Genomic DNA, 13,031 nt, shown 5'->3' on the forward strand with positions numbered 1-13,031 from the left:
TATATATATATATATATAGGATTACGGTGGTAATGTTATGTGTAATGCCTAAAGATTTTGAGAGCAGCCCAAGAGAATCCCACATTTTCGGATTTCAGAGTAAAAACAATTCAGAACTAGCCTCGCTACTGGAAAGATTTCACTCTAGTTTTTAGGTTTATTACAGATCATTTGCCTATGGCACACAGATTAACTCCTGCAAGTAAGTTGGTTTAAACAGTACTCGTACCTCCATCTCTTCAGGGATGCTGGCTTACTAAGGCTGCAATCCCCCCCAAAAAAACATTTTGAGAAGAAACCCTGTTAAACTCAGTGGGACTTGCTTCTGAATAGAAATGTATAGGATTGCACTGTAAACCTACTCAAATGTGTCCCCTGGAAGAATTTTTCCTGTAAATACAGTTCTCAAAACAGCTGGCATGGTGGTTAGCCCTGCCTGTTCCATTGATGGGGAAATGAAGGCAGTTAAGTTGATGAGCTTCTAAAAACCACAAAAGAAGAAAGAACTAAGAGGAACATTTGAGACTACATGATTTCCAGCCATGTAGCATAGTTATTTGATTATACATGCATGAGGCATCAAAGCAAGAGGAAGCCACTGTCCAATGAACTTGGATAAGGCCTTTTGCAGCCACCAAGCTATAGTACCTGAATAAATTGGGGGTGTATCTCTCTCCACCAGAAAGGAATGGAAAATGCAAGTAAAAATTAATAAGCATAGAATATAGAAATAAGAGTCAAGGAAAGCCATGGCAGAGTTTAAGTCACCTTTAATTCCAGGAGAGCCACAAAAGAAAGGGGCCTCCAGAGCTTTTTCACCAAAGGAATGTAAAAATGAAAATGAAAACACACACACACACAAAACAGAACAGGTTTGATCTGAAAACATATTCATTTTACATTTCAGATTTCCAAGGAATTTTTCCTTAAAATTAAAAACTAAAACCAGCCACTAAGCTGCCTGTCCACAGAGGATCACCTAGCCAACCAGCTCCCAGCAGGTATGGAACCTGTGTGCAATCTCTATGCCCCAGCACTAATTAAAATAATCCAGCAGAGAACCTGGATTCTAAAGTAGTTTGGGGAGGCACAACAATCCTGCTGGATGCTGATTGCTCCATGTGTCTCCTCTGTATCATTGTTGCAGCAAAGATGCTCCGATTCCTCTACAAGCATATCCAACACAGATGAGGCAAGAAAAGGCTTACTGCTTCCATTTTTTGTTTTTCCAAAGGGGTTTTAGGCAAATATTCATAACTACTACAGACTTCTTTTTTTGGATGGATGAGACGGGGAGAGAGCTGTGGGAGGATTAAATCAGGTTCTTGTCAACAAGAACTCATATGAAGTCTGAGCAACCCTTGAAGCAGCAAATGGGGTGGGGGGAATTAAGAAGCTAGACTGAAAGTATTTGGGGGGGATTACCACACTGGGTGCAGAAAGTTGTATACATCTGATCCATGCATTTTCCAGATGAATGCAGGAATTATCTTAAAGTTGCCCCCAATCTCTGCTAAGGAAAAGACCCTGTACATGCTCCAAGCTTGGATTCTCTTCCAGCAAAGACTGAATATGGGACCAGCAATATAGCAGAAGCAGCTTCACCTCTCTGTAGAGAAAGGTGGTGCTTATCATAGGAATCTATCTTCCATTCCAAATGACCACATTGTTCTAAAGATGAATTTTGGTTTTAAATTTGTAAAAATGAGGCAACCAAACAGCCGCAGGGGGAAGAAAATACTCCACAATCAAATATTTTGTCCTTATCATTTAGCCAATAACAAATTAAAACAGTGAGCCTCTAATAAAGTAACAATAAAATAAATATCTAGAATATTTCAGATTAGAAATAATAGTTACAAAAAAGCCTCAATGGAATTAACTTACTGATACTGCTACAGAACTGATTCCTTCACAGACAAATGTGCCTCCAAAATCAGTTGCAGCTTCCCTCCTTACTCCCTAGGCTTGGTCAGTTTATCTATCCTTTGGAATACGTCTAGACAACAATACAATACAATACAAAGCACAAAATACACACACACAGTCTGCTAATTCTTTTTTGTGTGTGTACTGCAAATGGTGTAAAATGTTGCCCATCGATACAGGTCCTTGCAACAGTGCAAAAATAATGTCACTGTACTGGAGAGAGAGGGGAGTGGGGACTCTGGTCATTTGGACATCTTAGACTTGGCTGCGGAGCAGATGACATGATGGATTACAGGAAGAGTTCCTTGGGGTTGTCCTAAGGGTTAGCTTTGACTTCTCTCTAGCAATGACAATAAAGTTTCTCAAGTATCTAGCCTTCTCGAACACTGTCCCGAGGTTCTGCCAACGAGCTGTGGATGATCCCAGTAATTGACTCAACACCATCTCCTTCCAGGATCGTGCGATGGTCCCCTTCAACAATATGGACAGATACTTTTCCATCACAGACCTGCACAGGGCACAAAGATATAAAAGAGAACATCACACACACACACTTTTTAAAGTTTCATACACTTTCTGCCTTTCCATTCAGGAGGATAAGAAGGAACTCCTAATGACCCTTTTCACTACTTTCCACATTTTCTTCATCATCTTTAAATCAATCACAGCCAAAGACATGCCAAGCAAGGCCTAAGACCCTTTTCTTTTGGGATAATCATTACATAACCTAGCAAACTAAATATTTAGCTGCTGCTGCTGCTTCGTAGGCCAGAAAAATACTTGCAGAAAATAAAGATGAGGAGTTGCATCAAGCATTTGAGCTCTACATCATGTGCTGTTAAGGAGCACTTCAGTTTTCAGTGAGGGGCAGAGATGTATAGAAGATGGCTGCAAACCATAAAGCAAGCTCGTTTTGTTGGTTTCAATGGGACTTAAAAGCACACATAATTAGATGATGGACCTTTGTTACTTTAAGGGCTGTGGTGGGTGAAAATCCACAAAAAACCTTCCCGTTTCTTCTGTTATTGTTACTAACCTCTGAGAGCTTGTAGTCTTCTCCAAGACCTTCTCCATACTCATTGTGGGCCTTTGCTTTCAGTAGCATCACGTTGCCATGATACTTGCTCTGAGGCACATACTCGTCTCCTGCCTTCAGTTTCTTGTAAAAGGAAGCAGCAGCAAAGGCAAGGGCGTCGTGGCTGAGGTCTCTGTGATTTTGAGTTATCAGATCAACAGACGTGCTTATACGAGCTTCCAGATCTGGTAAGGGTAGAAGAATCTCCAGCAACTGCAAACGGTACAAACAGGAAAGCTTTACTACAAGGTGCAGTTTCTAAAGAGAAAACTGTTGTGAGCAAAGTGTGCTTCTTCCCCCCCCCCAGCTGTGAACAGTGCCAAAGAGCATTACCTTATTGTATTCCATGCCAGCGAACTGCTGAACAAAGGCACACAATGCTTCGGTTTCTGCTTCAGCCTCGTTTCCTGGAGTTAGCTTGGCTCTGTAGCTCTGGTGGGAGAGGACGGAGCACCAGAAAATTCACGTTAAAATAGTCTTAGACACAGAACTGAATTTTAGCAAAGGCACAAGCCCAAACCCCTTTGTGCCAGGCTCGGTGGAGGTGGGTTGGATCTTCCCAGCCCTGCCTGCTTCCACCAGCCTCTTCTTGCTGAGCGACAACAGTGTCACTCAACCAGTGTGGAGCTCCCTTTTCCTCCCACTAATATCCAGTGGGATCTATGCAACTTGTAGACTGCAGAAAGTCCCCACACAGGGCATTCGGGGGGGGGGGAGAGAAAGGGGCTTGGCATCCAATGGATTCTGAGCTGGTCTCACTGCTATCATGTGATGGCATTGGACCCGATTCAGCTCTCTTCATTGTACCAGCTCTAGACTGGTGCCACAATTTGCCACTGTCAGTGGACCTGACACTCTGTTAAGCCCTGCCAGGTAGCAGCTATCATTTGAAATGTACCCTAAAATAAAATAAAATAATACCTTTATTGTCACTGTGTACAACGAAATTAACCAAGCCTCCCCCCCAAAAAAACCACTCAATCTCATTGCACTCTGTGTGCTTGTCACACAACACACCAACCCCGAAAGTCAGTTGCACTATATTATTTTCCGTTCAGCAGCCTAACAGCCCACGGATAGAAACTGTTTTTTAGCCTGTTGGTACGACTGATTATACTTCTATATCTCCTGCCCGAGGGTAGAAGATTAAAGAGGTGCTGGCCAGGGTGTGAATCATCCCTGAGACTTTTTCTCACTCTCCTAAGGCAACAATCCCTTGTGATGTCATCTAGCGGGCTCAGGGGACAGCCCATGATATCATGTGCTGTGTTCACCACCCTCCGTAAAGACTTTCTGTCCGTGCCTGTCAAGCCAACGTACTACACTGTGATACAATATGAGAGGACACTTTCTATTGTGGACCGGTAGAAGGAGGTCATCAATTGTTGGAAGTGGAGTCTCTGTTGGGCCTTCCTAACCACCTGAGTTATATTGTTTTTCCAAGTGAGGTCTTCACTAAGGTAAACTCCCAGGAATTTAAAGGAAGAGACTCTCTTCACACAACACCCCCCCCCCCCCGATATACAACAGGGCTAGTTCCCCTCTCTTCCTCCAAAAGTCCAACACCATCTCCTTTGTCTTGCTAATATTTAGGTGCAAGTTATTCTCTAGGCACCATGTAGATACTTTTTGAACCTCCCCCCTGTACGCTGATTCATCTCCACCTGGGTATAATTTAAGGGGGGGGAGGCAGAAAATGAGCAAAATAACTGCTAATTTTCAGACGAATGGTTTGGGTAGAACTTTCTAATGGGTATATTTTGGCAGAAAATAGGTTTGCCTTCCAAAGAACAATGTGCCAGGCAATGAAGTGACACAAAAAAAACCCTAGGTCAGTTTGGTCTCCAGCTTGCATTACAGAAATTGATTCAACATGAAATGGGATGCAATTCACGTACGGACCATTATGTGCACATGCAACAAAATACATGGTTGCGTGCTATTCCTACATGGAAGTGTAATCTTTTTTCCAAGTGGCTCTTGTAGCTGCATTGGTCTCTTACCTTAGTATGTGCTGCTACATAGGAGTGAGAACCATCAAGCAGGAACAGGCTGTTGGGTAAATGGGAGGGATTCTGCTGAGCTTCAAGCTGACGACACATTTCAAAAGCAACACAGGCACCAAAGGAATATCCAGAAATCCGATAGGGGCCTTCTGGCTGCACTTTTTTTATGCAGTCAATGTAATAGGATGCCAGGCTCTGTATACTGTCCACAGGAGCAGCTAGTAGTGAGAAGGGGTGAAATGAGGAGAAGAATCAGGCTATGGATGATCATGGTCACAATCTTTAGAACGTTGCTCTAAAGAGCCAAAATTCCAAACTGTGGAACTGAAATAAATCAGACAAGTTTCTACAGTTTCAAAATTGTTACTTTTTAAGAATATGGATCATTCTTGTCATGAACAGCAGAGATGGAAGGATGGGGTAAATTCAGTCTGGACTTGTTTATTTCTGAGCCTTTGGCAGTGGATGCTCACTTCTTGTAACATTTTTTCTATGAAGAGCCTTATATACTTGTGCTTATATGTGCATGTATGTTTTTAAGTGAAAGTTAACCTCAGGGTTTTTTTTGGGGGGGGGGAACCTACCCTATATAGTTGTAGAAATCTGAATTCTGTAATTTACTACATGCTAAATGCAAAGCAGACGTCTGGATTCTGCCTACATGGTTGAGGAACAGGCTCATAATCAACCATCATGGCTAATTTCAGCCTCCCCTCTTTCTGGAACCCTTTCTATGTTTTAAAGCAGACTTTGTCAACCTGGCGCCTTCCAGATATTTTGGACTACAAATCCCATCATCCCTAACAATTTGTCCTGCTGGCTGGCTCTGATGGGAGTTGTAGTTAAAACCATCTGGAGGACACCAAGCTGGGGAAGGACTGCTTAAAAATATACCATTTTGACTTGGTGCTCTCCTCCACAAATTAAAGGAATAAGTGTTTTGTCCCAAAGGAATCCTTATTCCAGTGGTAAATTATCACCATATATGTGGGTGGTGCTGTGGGTTAAACCACAGAACCTAGGGCTTGCCAATCAGAAGGTCGGCGGTTCGAATCCCCGCGACGGGGTGAGATCCCGTTGCTCGGTCGCAGCTCCTGCCAACCTAGCAGTTCGAAAGCACATCAAAAGTGCAAGTAGATAAATAGTAACCGCTCCAAGCGGGAAGGTAAACGGTGTTTCCGTGTGCTGCTCTGGTTCGCCAGAAGCGGCTTTGTCATGCTGGCCACATGACCTGGAAACTGTATGCCGGCTCCCTTGGCCAACAGAGCGAGATGAGCACTGCAACCCCAAAGTCGGTCACGACTGGACCTAATGGTCAGGGGTCCCTTTACCTTTTTACCTGTCTTATGGCATGGAGACTTCCCCCTGTACACACACACACATAGACAAAATATGCTTGTATTCAGCAAATTGGAATGTTTGTGAAAGATGTAAATTGATCCCAGCTACATTTGGAAGGATGCCTTCTGGATTAGACAAACAATAAGCATCACAGAACTACCTTTTGTGCACTGAAGTCCATAGCTTGGTATACGAAGTTTAGAGACAAGGTTGTTGAAAACTGAGACAGATCCCTCAATAGGGTGAATGAGGAAGAGAGGTGGCTCCATGCTTTTCACCTCATTCAGTTGCAAGACAGTTGGTCCATCTGGATTAACCAACAGGTTGTTTAAGTCCAATCTGGGTTGCTCAGGTTGACTGCCTTTTGTCTCATGGGATGATGCTAAAAACAAAGCAAGTTACAGAAACAGATTATGAATCGGTTAATGCCACATTCAGTCTCATTGGGAAGGTGTGGGTAAACCCCCCATTACCAGGACCGCCTATATGTTTTCAAATGCAGAATCAATTGTGCAATGAGCTTTTATTTTTTGGAATCAAACCAGTTTCTCAATAAGTTATCTTCAGGGGCAAACAATATGCAATAGTTCTAGACTATATGTTGACTATGTAGAAAAAGAAACAAATACTCATTCTCTGTTGCTTCTGCAATAAAATAAAGGTGCTGTTGCATCTATCTTCCTTGCTCCCAGGTAGCTGGTAACAGTTTTTGGGCTGGTATTGATCGGGCAAACAGCATAAGAGGAAATGGTGAAAGACTCTTTAGGCCCAATCCAATTGGCAGTCCCATTTAGCTGCTTTGGGAGCTCTGAATCAGGGATCACCCAGGTCATGCCAAGGCCATAGCTGTCAACGTCCAGATTTGAAGATAGGGAATCTTATTGTGCTGTCAACTCCCAGATATGAAAGTAAGGGCGCAGAATAAGGGAATTTTCCACCAAAAAAAGGGAAAATTGACAGCACTGACCACGGCTGGCCCTGAAAACCAGAAAACCCTTTCTCTGGGTAGGTGGGGAGCTCCTACCTACATCACCCATTCCCTTAAGTGCCACAAACCCAAAGTAGGGCAGATTTTAACCCACCAGACATACTTACTGTCTGTACTCCCTGGTTTTGAAGAAAATTCTCGTAGTTTGTTAATGGTAAGCAGCCTAACATCCCTCATTGACATGACAATGTCATAGTCCCTCTCCAGGGTTTGCCGCACTTCTACACCCATCAAAGAATCCAGGCCCAGATCAGCCAGGGAGGTGTCAGCATTTAGGCTGCTCACGTCACGAACACCTATGAGAAAGAAATACAAACATTTTTATTGCTGTTCAAGCCCCTTCAAACTGTCAACAATTTTTCACAGATCTCTTTTTCTCGCTGACACAACATTGCTATGTATTTATTTAAATGGGTTTCTAGCCCACTCTAGTGTAAAAACCTTCACCAAGATGATTGCTACATTTTAAAATACAGAAGTAAATAAATGAGCAGTAAAAAAGAAAAGAAAAACCAAAAACAATTTTCAGTACATTAATCATTAAAATAGTAAATAAGATAGTAGTAGCAGATAAAACTGTAACCTAAAATTAACAAAATGATCCTATAAGATAAGAGGTCAACGAAGAGAGGGCCATGCATTTTTCCAGGGAGATGCCACACTGTGTTCTCATGGTATTCAATTTTATATGATTTCCTTCCTTTCATTAACCACATTTGATGCACTATTTCAAACTGTATAATAATGAGATGGTGTTGGACTTTTGGAGGAAGAGAGAGGCGCTAGCCCCGTTTTATACCAGGGGGTGCTGTGTGGAGAGAGTCTCTTCCTTTAAATACCTGGGAGTCGATCTTAGTGAAGACCTAACTTGGAAGGTCAATACAGCCCAGGTGGTTAGGAAGGCCCAACAGAGACTTCATTTCCTTAGGGTCTTGCGAAAGAACAAGGTTGGACAGCAACTGATGATTTCCTTCTATCGGTCCATGATAGAAAGTGTTCTCTCATACTGCATTACGGTGTGGTATGCTGGATTGGCAGCCATGGACAGAGAGTCCCTACGGAGGGTGGTAAAGACAGCGCACGATATTGTGGGCTGTCCACTAGAGGTTATCGCGGGAGACCGTTGCCCCAGAAGAGCGAGGAACATTCTCAGGGATGACTCACACCCTGGCCAGTACCTTTTTAATCTCCTGCCCTCGGGCAGGAGATATAGAAGAATGATAAGCTGCATCAACAGGTTAAAGAACAGTTTCTACCCATGGGCCGTGAGGCTGCTGAATGGAAGACAGCAACATTGCAGCTGATGTTCGGAGTTGGTGGTCGTACGACAGCACACAGAGTGTAACAAGGACTGAGAGATTGGGGGGGGAGGGGGCTCGTTTAATCTCACTGTAAACAAGTGGTACAGTGACAACAACAAAAATAAAAAAATCCTTCCAGTAGCACCTTAGAGACCAACTAAGTTTGTCATAGGTATGAGCTTTTTTGTGCATGCACACTTCCTCAGATACTATTTCTATTTTTATTTCTATTATATCAACACCTTCAGCTAAGTTCCCAAACTCTTCCTCAACATTTTATCGGATATATTTGTTTAAACTTTAAAGCAATGGTAGCTTTACAAACTGGTAGATGCTCTTTGCCCTAAGGAGGCTGAAATATAAATGATGGGGAACACGGTTGAATGTTACAGGAGCTAAATTAAAAAATGTCTGCTAAATTCATCACTCAGTATTCACAGGGCACTCTTGCCTTGTGCATGAGTCGAGTTCCTATGGCTAAGCATGTGACTGCATGGGCATAGACCAGGCATGGCCAAACTTGGCCCTCCAGAGGTTTTGGGACTACAACTCTCATAATCCCTAGCTAACAGGACCAGTGGTCAGGGATGATGAGAATTGTAGTTCCAAAACATCTGTAGGGCCAAGTTTGGCCATGCCTGGCATAGACAGAGGAGCAGGATGTCACCAAAGGAGAAAAGGAAATATGCGGGTTTTTAAATGCTTGCCTTTTAAAACTGGTGGCAAAGGGTAGCCAACATTTATACTCAGAGTAGAGTCACTGAAAATAGTGGACTTAAGTCAGTCATGTCCATTAATTTTAAAGGGACTACACTGAGTATGCCAGATGTTGGATACACAAGTTATTTAAGCAGCAGTATAAAACTAGAAAACTATAAGAAGTATATTTTGCATTCACTACAAGGATGTAAATAGTTGTGTTGCAGATATGAAAGAAGAATATTTCAGAAAATCAAAGTAGGATATAATGAGGCCTTTACTACGTTATCTAAGAAGAAAACAAGCAGATCCAGAAGGTTCTGAGTCATTTAAATGCTGGGAAATTATCTGTGCAATGCAAGAGAAAGTAATAGCTCAAATATATGTCCACATTTCTGGTGTGTTAGGAAAGAATGATAATGATGGTGTTGACAGAGGGAAAGTGAGCGAAGTAGCAATTTTAGAATGAGATCATCAAATGATGATGAGAATAAACAAATGACCATCAGAACATTCGACCAGTGTTTTTCTTAATTTGAAACAATCAACATACATTAAAGGCTATATTCAAAAATAACCTGCGCCTATTGTAAAAAGAATAATTCACACTAATAGTAAGATAATTTGTTATATACACTTTTATAAGAATATAATATGAAAAAGTGAACAATAACATTAGGTCAAAGCAGAGGTAAAGAATCCGCATTTGTTGTATAACACTCCCACACTATATAGCCAGTATTTATGTAAGTGAAATATACAAATGGCTGAGCATTATCTTGAAATTTTATGTTCCAGTGGTTTAGAAACCAGTTTTTGAAGTCTGATGGTCACTTTGGTGAGCAGAACATTCTTTAGTTGCAAAGTTTAAGCCACCCTCTCTTGGCATGACTACAAGGAGAAGACTGGAAGTTCCACTTCTGTTTTAGATTAACTACAGTTACTAATAGATCTGAACTTGAAACTGCAGTCAATATTAACTATGGTTTGTTGAAAACCAGACAGTTTAATAAATAACATTTTGAAGCTGACTGATTTCATCTCCCAACATTTAAATGACTCAGCACCTTTTCATGAAAGCAAAGTTAAGGTTAATGACAGTTGGTCTGAATTTCGTTTAGCATTACGTACAAACGCAGCCAGTGTTGAAAGAGGGTGGGAGGAAGTGGGCAGTATTCTGAATAGTCAGTCAGCTGGAACCAAAAAGATATAAGTCGTGTAGCAGTTACAGAAATGGGGAGACAGCAGGGGAGGAAGAAGGAAGTGTGGTTGTTAGGTTGTGGTAGAGTGGGAGTCGGGTGAGGAGTAATATTGGATGTTATTTTCTGATTAAGATGGTCCGAAACTGGGTTGACTTATGGAACTGGCTGAACCGTCTGGGAGACTCCGAGTCCAGGGGGGGGGGGGCTGAATTAGATATAAGTGTTTAAATGTTATTAGGATAGAAGAGGCAATGTTTGAATTTATGGATATTTTTGGGAATTAATTTTAGGCCAAGGGGTGAAATAGAAGATAGATGGCTGGGAAATTAATTATAGGGTTAGGACTAATTGAGGATTATAGTTAAAGGATAATTGATGTTTATAGATTAGGAATAATTGAGAGAAAATGAAGAAGAAACTGTTAAATAAATGGAAAATGATTTAAGATATAATATGAAAATTGCTCAAGATGGATTAAAAAAATGGACCCAGTGAGGGGGGAATCAAGGAAGTAAAATGAAAGATGGTTGTTATTGTTATGTTTTTCTTTTCTATTTTCTTTTTGGTTTTTTCTTTGTTGCTTTGTTGTATTTTTCTTTATTTTTATAAAATGAATAAATATTATTTGAAAACAAACAAACAAAAATATATAAGACTTTGGACAAGAGAAGCGGGGGGAGGAGGCAGCGGTGGAGGAAGCCTCTTGGGCACCTGGGGCGGCGCACCCAGGGGCGGGGAAAACTGCCCATAGGGGCGGGGCAAGTGGTCCCCATAGGGATGGCCCGCCTGCTGCTGAGGCCCCGCGGCACACCCCGTCCCTATGGGTGCTGCGCGTCCCGTCCCTATGGGCGTCCCTATAGGTGCGTTGGTGATCCACCCAGGGGGGGATTTGTCACCCCGCCCCAGGGATGACACCTGGGGCGGACCGCCCCCCCTTTCTCCGCCAATGGGAAGAGGTCTTTATTTCAAAGAAAGGATTGGAGCATCGTGGAAGAGACAGTTGCATGTAGAGAAAGTAGGGAGGGGGACAGAGGAGGGTTGTAAATGCTTCCCCATAATAACCCACTGTTTCATGTAAGCCGTGCACAATGTGACAAGAATAGTTTGTGAATACCGGAGGCGTCAGCTTCTTAAGGGGACTGAGGGGGCCCGTATGCAGTGTACACAATGCCAGGGAGCAGAGCCGAACTCACAACAAATACTTGGAGGTGGGGCCGAAACTGCCTCGGCCCCTAGGAGTTGGCACGTCTGGTGAATACACAGGAGATGTAACAAATGTAGATGTCTAAAATGTAAGGGCTAGGGTGTGAATGAAATCAGCCTGGAGAAAAATGAAGAAACCACATTGCAAATTACTTGCAATCTACTTTGAGGCATCATGTTTATGGTGGATAAATGATTGGATATTGTTGGAAAATACCAGAGTGTTAAATCTGGAAGGACATGGTATATAATTTGGGTAGCATGCCTGTGTACGGTATGGGAAGGCAAATATTTATAAAACTTTTAGAAACCATGTGATTAGAAAAATAAAAATAAACAGAGTATGGGAAAAGTACACAAATCTATTAGAATGTGAATATCCTCAATTGAAGCCACTGAAAGGAAAAGAACAAATATGGATAAACAATGGTTAACATATAAAGAAATCCTAGATCCTACAGGACAGGAACAAAGGTTGAAAAATCCTGAGGAATTAATAAATTTATTAATAGATTGGTTGCAACTGTTTAAAAGAGATTTTTAAAAATCAGATTTGCAGAAAAATAATAATCCTAGTTTACAAGGGGTTCATTAGATACAAAAGGTAAAAGTATTATGAAAAATGTACAAACTGTTGCTAAAGTGGTAAACAAAAGAGGAATTTGTGAAATCAAGTATGATTAAGTGGGCACAGGATGTGGGGTCATAATATTAATTATGAGCTCTAGGCGCACGTGCATGCACAGAAGCGTTTTTTTGTGCCATGCACGTGCGCAGAAGCGGCACCTCCGGTTGCGGAAACTTCGGGATACGGCCGGACCTCTGGAACGGATCCCATCCACAACCGGAGGTACCACTGTAATTTACAATGAATTTTAAAAAGATATTCAAAACAACCTTTCCCCAAAAGACTGAGACATTCTTCTTGGGAATGGTAAGGACAGAAGCCCCCCTCCCCCCCCCAAAAAAAGAGAAATTATTATTATATGCCACCACTGCGGCTAGAATCTTATTTGCACAAAGATGGAGAACGAGTACAGTACCCACTAAGGAAGAGTGGCAGTTTAACATGCTTGAATATGCTGACTTGGCAGGTGATATGATTGCTCTTACACATGTGACCAGCAACAGAATACTGCTGGGGGGAGCAGGCACTCTGTTCCAGCACACCTCCCTGTTTTCCACAATTCCTCTCCTACGATCAGTCAGTATCCCTTGGCCACTTTGTCCTCATTAGGTTACACGTTAGAAGCCCTCCTCTTCCCCTGCAAATATTTCTTGTACTTC

At 42.1% G+C, this 13,031-nt stretch overlaps 1 protein-coding gene across 1 annotated transcript in view; it reads right to left on the reverse strand.

The window, feature by feature from the left end:
• Nucleotides 1-753: 753 nt before the first annotated feature.
• The window catches only part of FASN (fatty acid synthase), a 66,185-nt gene continuing 53,907 nt past the window's right edge, over nt 754-13,031 (reverse strand). The window contains exons 38-43 of the mRNA XM_035104295.3: nt 7,447-7,635; nt 6,512-6,733; nt 5,008-5,228; nt 3,338-3,436; nt 2,966-3,217; nt 754-2,437 (exon numbers count right to left, since the gene is read on the reverse strand). Of these exons, the coding sequence (XP_034960186.2) occupies nt 2,300-2,437; nt 2,966-3,217; nt 3,338-3,436; nt 5,008-5,228; nt 6,512-6,733; nt 7,447-7,635 (1,121 nt within the window). The 3' untranslated portion in view covers nt 754-2,299. The remainder of the gene's footprint in view (nt 2,438-2,965; nt 3,218-3,337; nt 3,437-5,007; nt 5,229-6,511; nt 6,734-7,446; nt 7,636-13,031) is intronic.

The sequence above is a fragment of the Zootoca vivipara genome, chromosome 2 (genome assembly GCF_965207765.1).
Source record: "Zootoca vivipara chromosome 2, rZooViv2.hap1.1, whole genome shotgun sequence".
NCBI classification, from domain to species: Eukaryota; Metazoa; Chordata; class Lepidosauria; order Squamata; family Lacertidae; genus Zootoca; species Zootoca vivipara.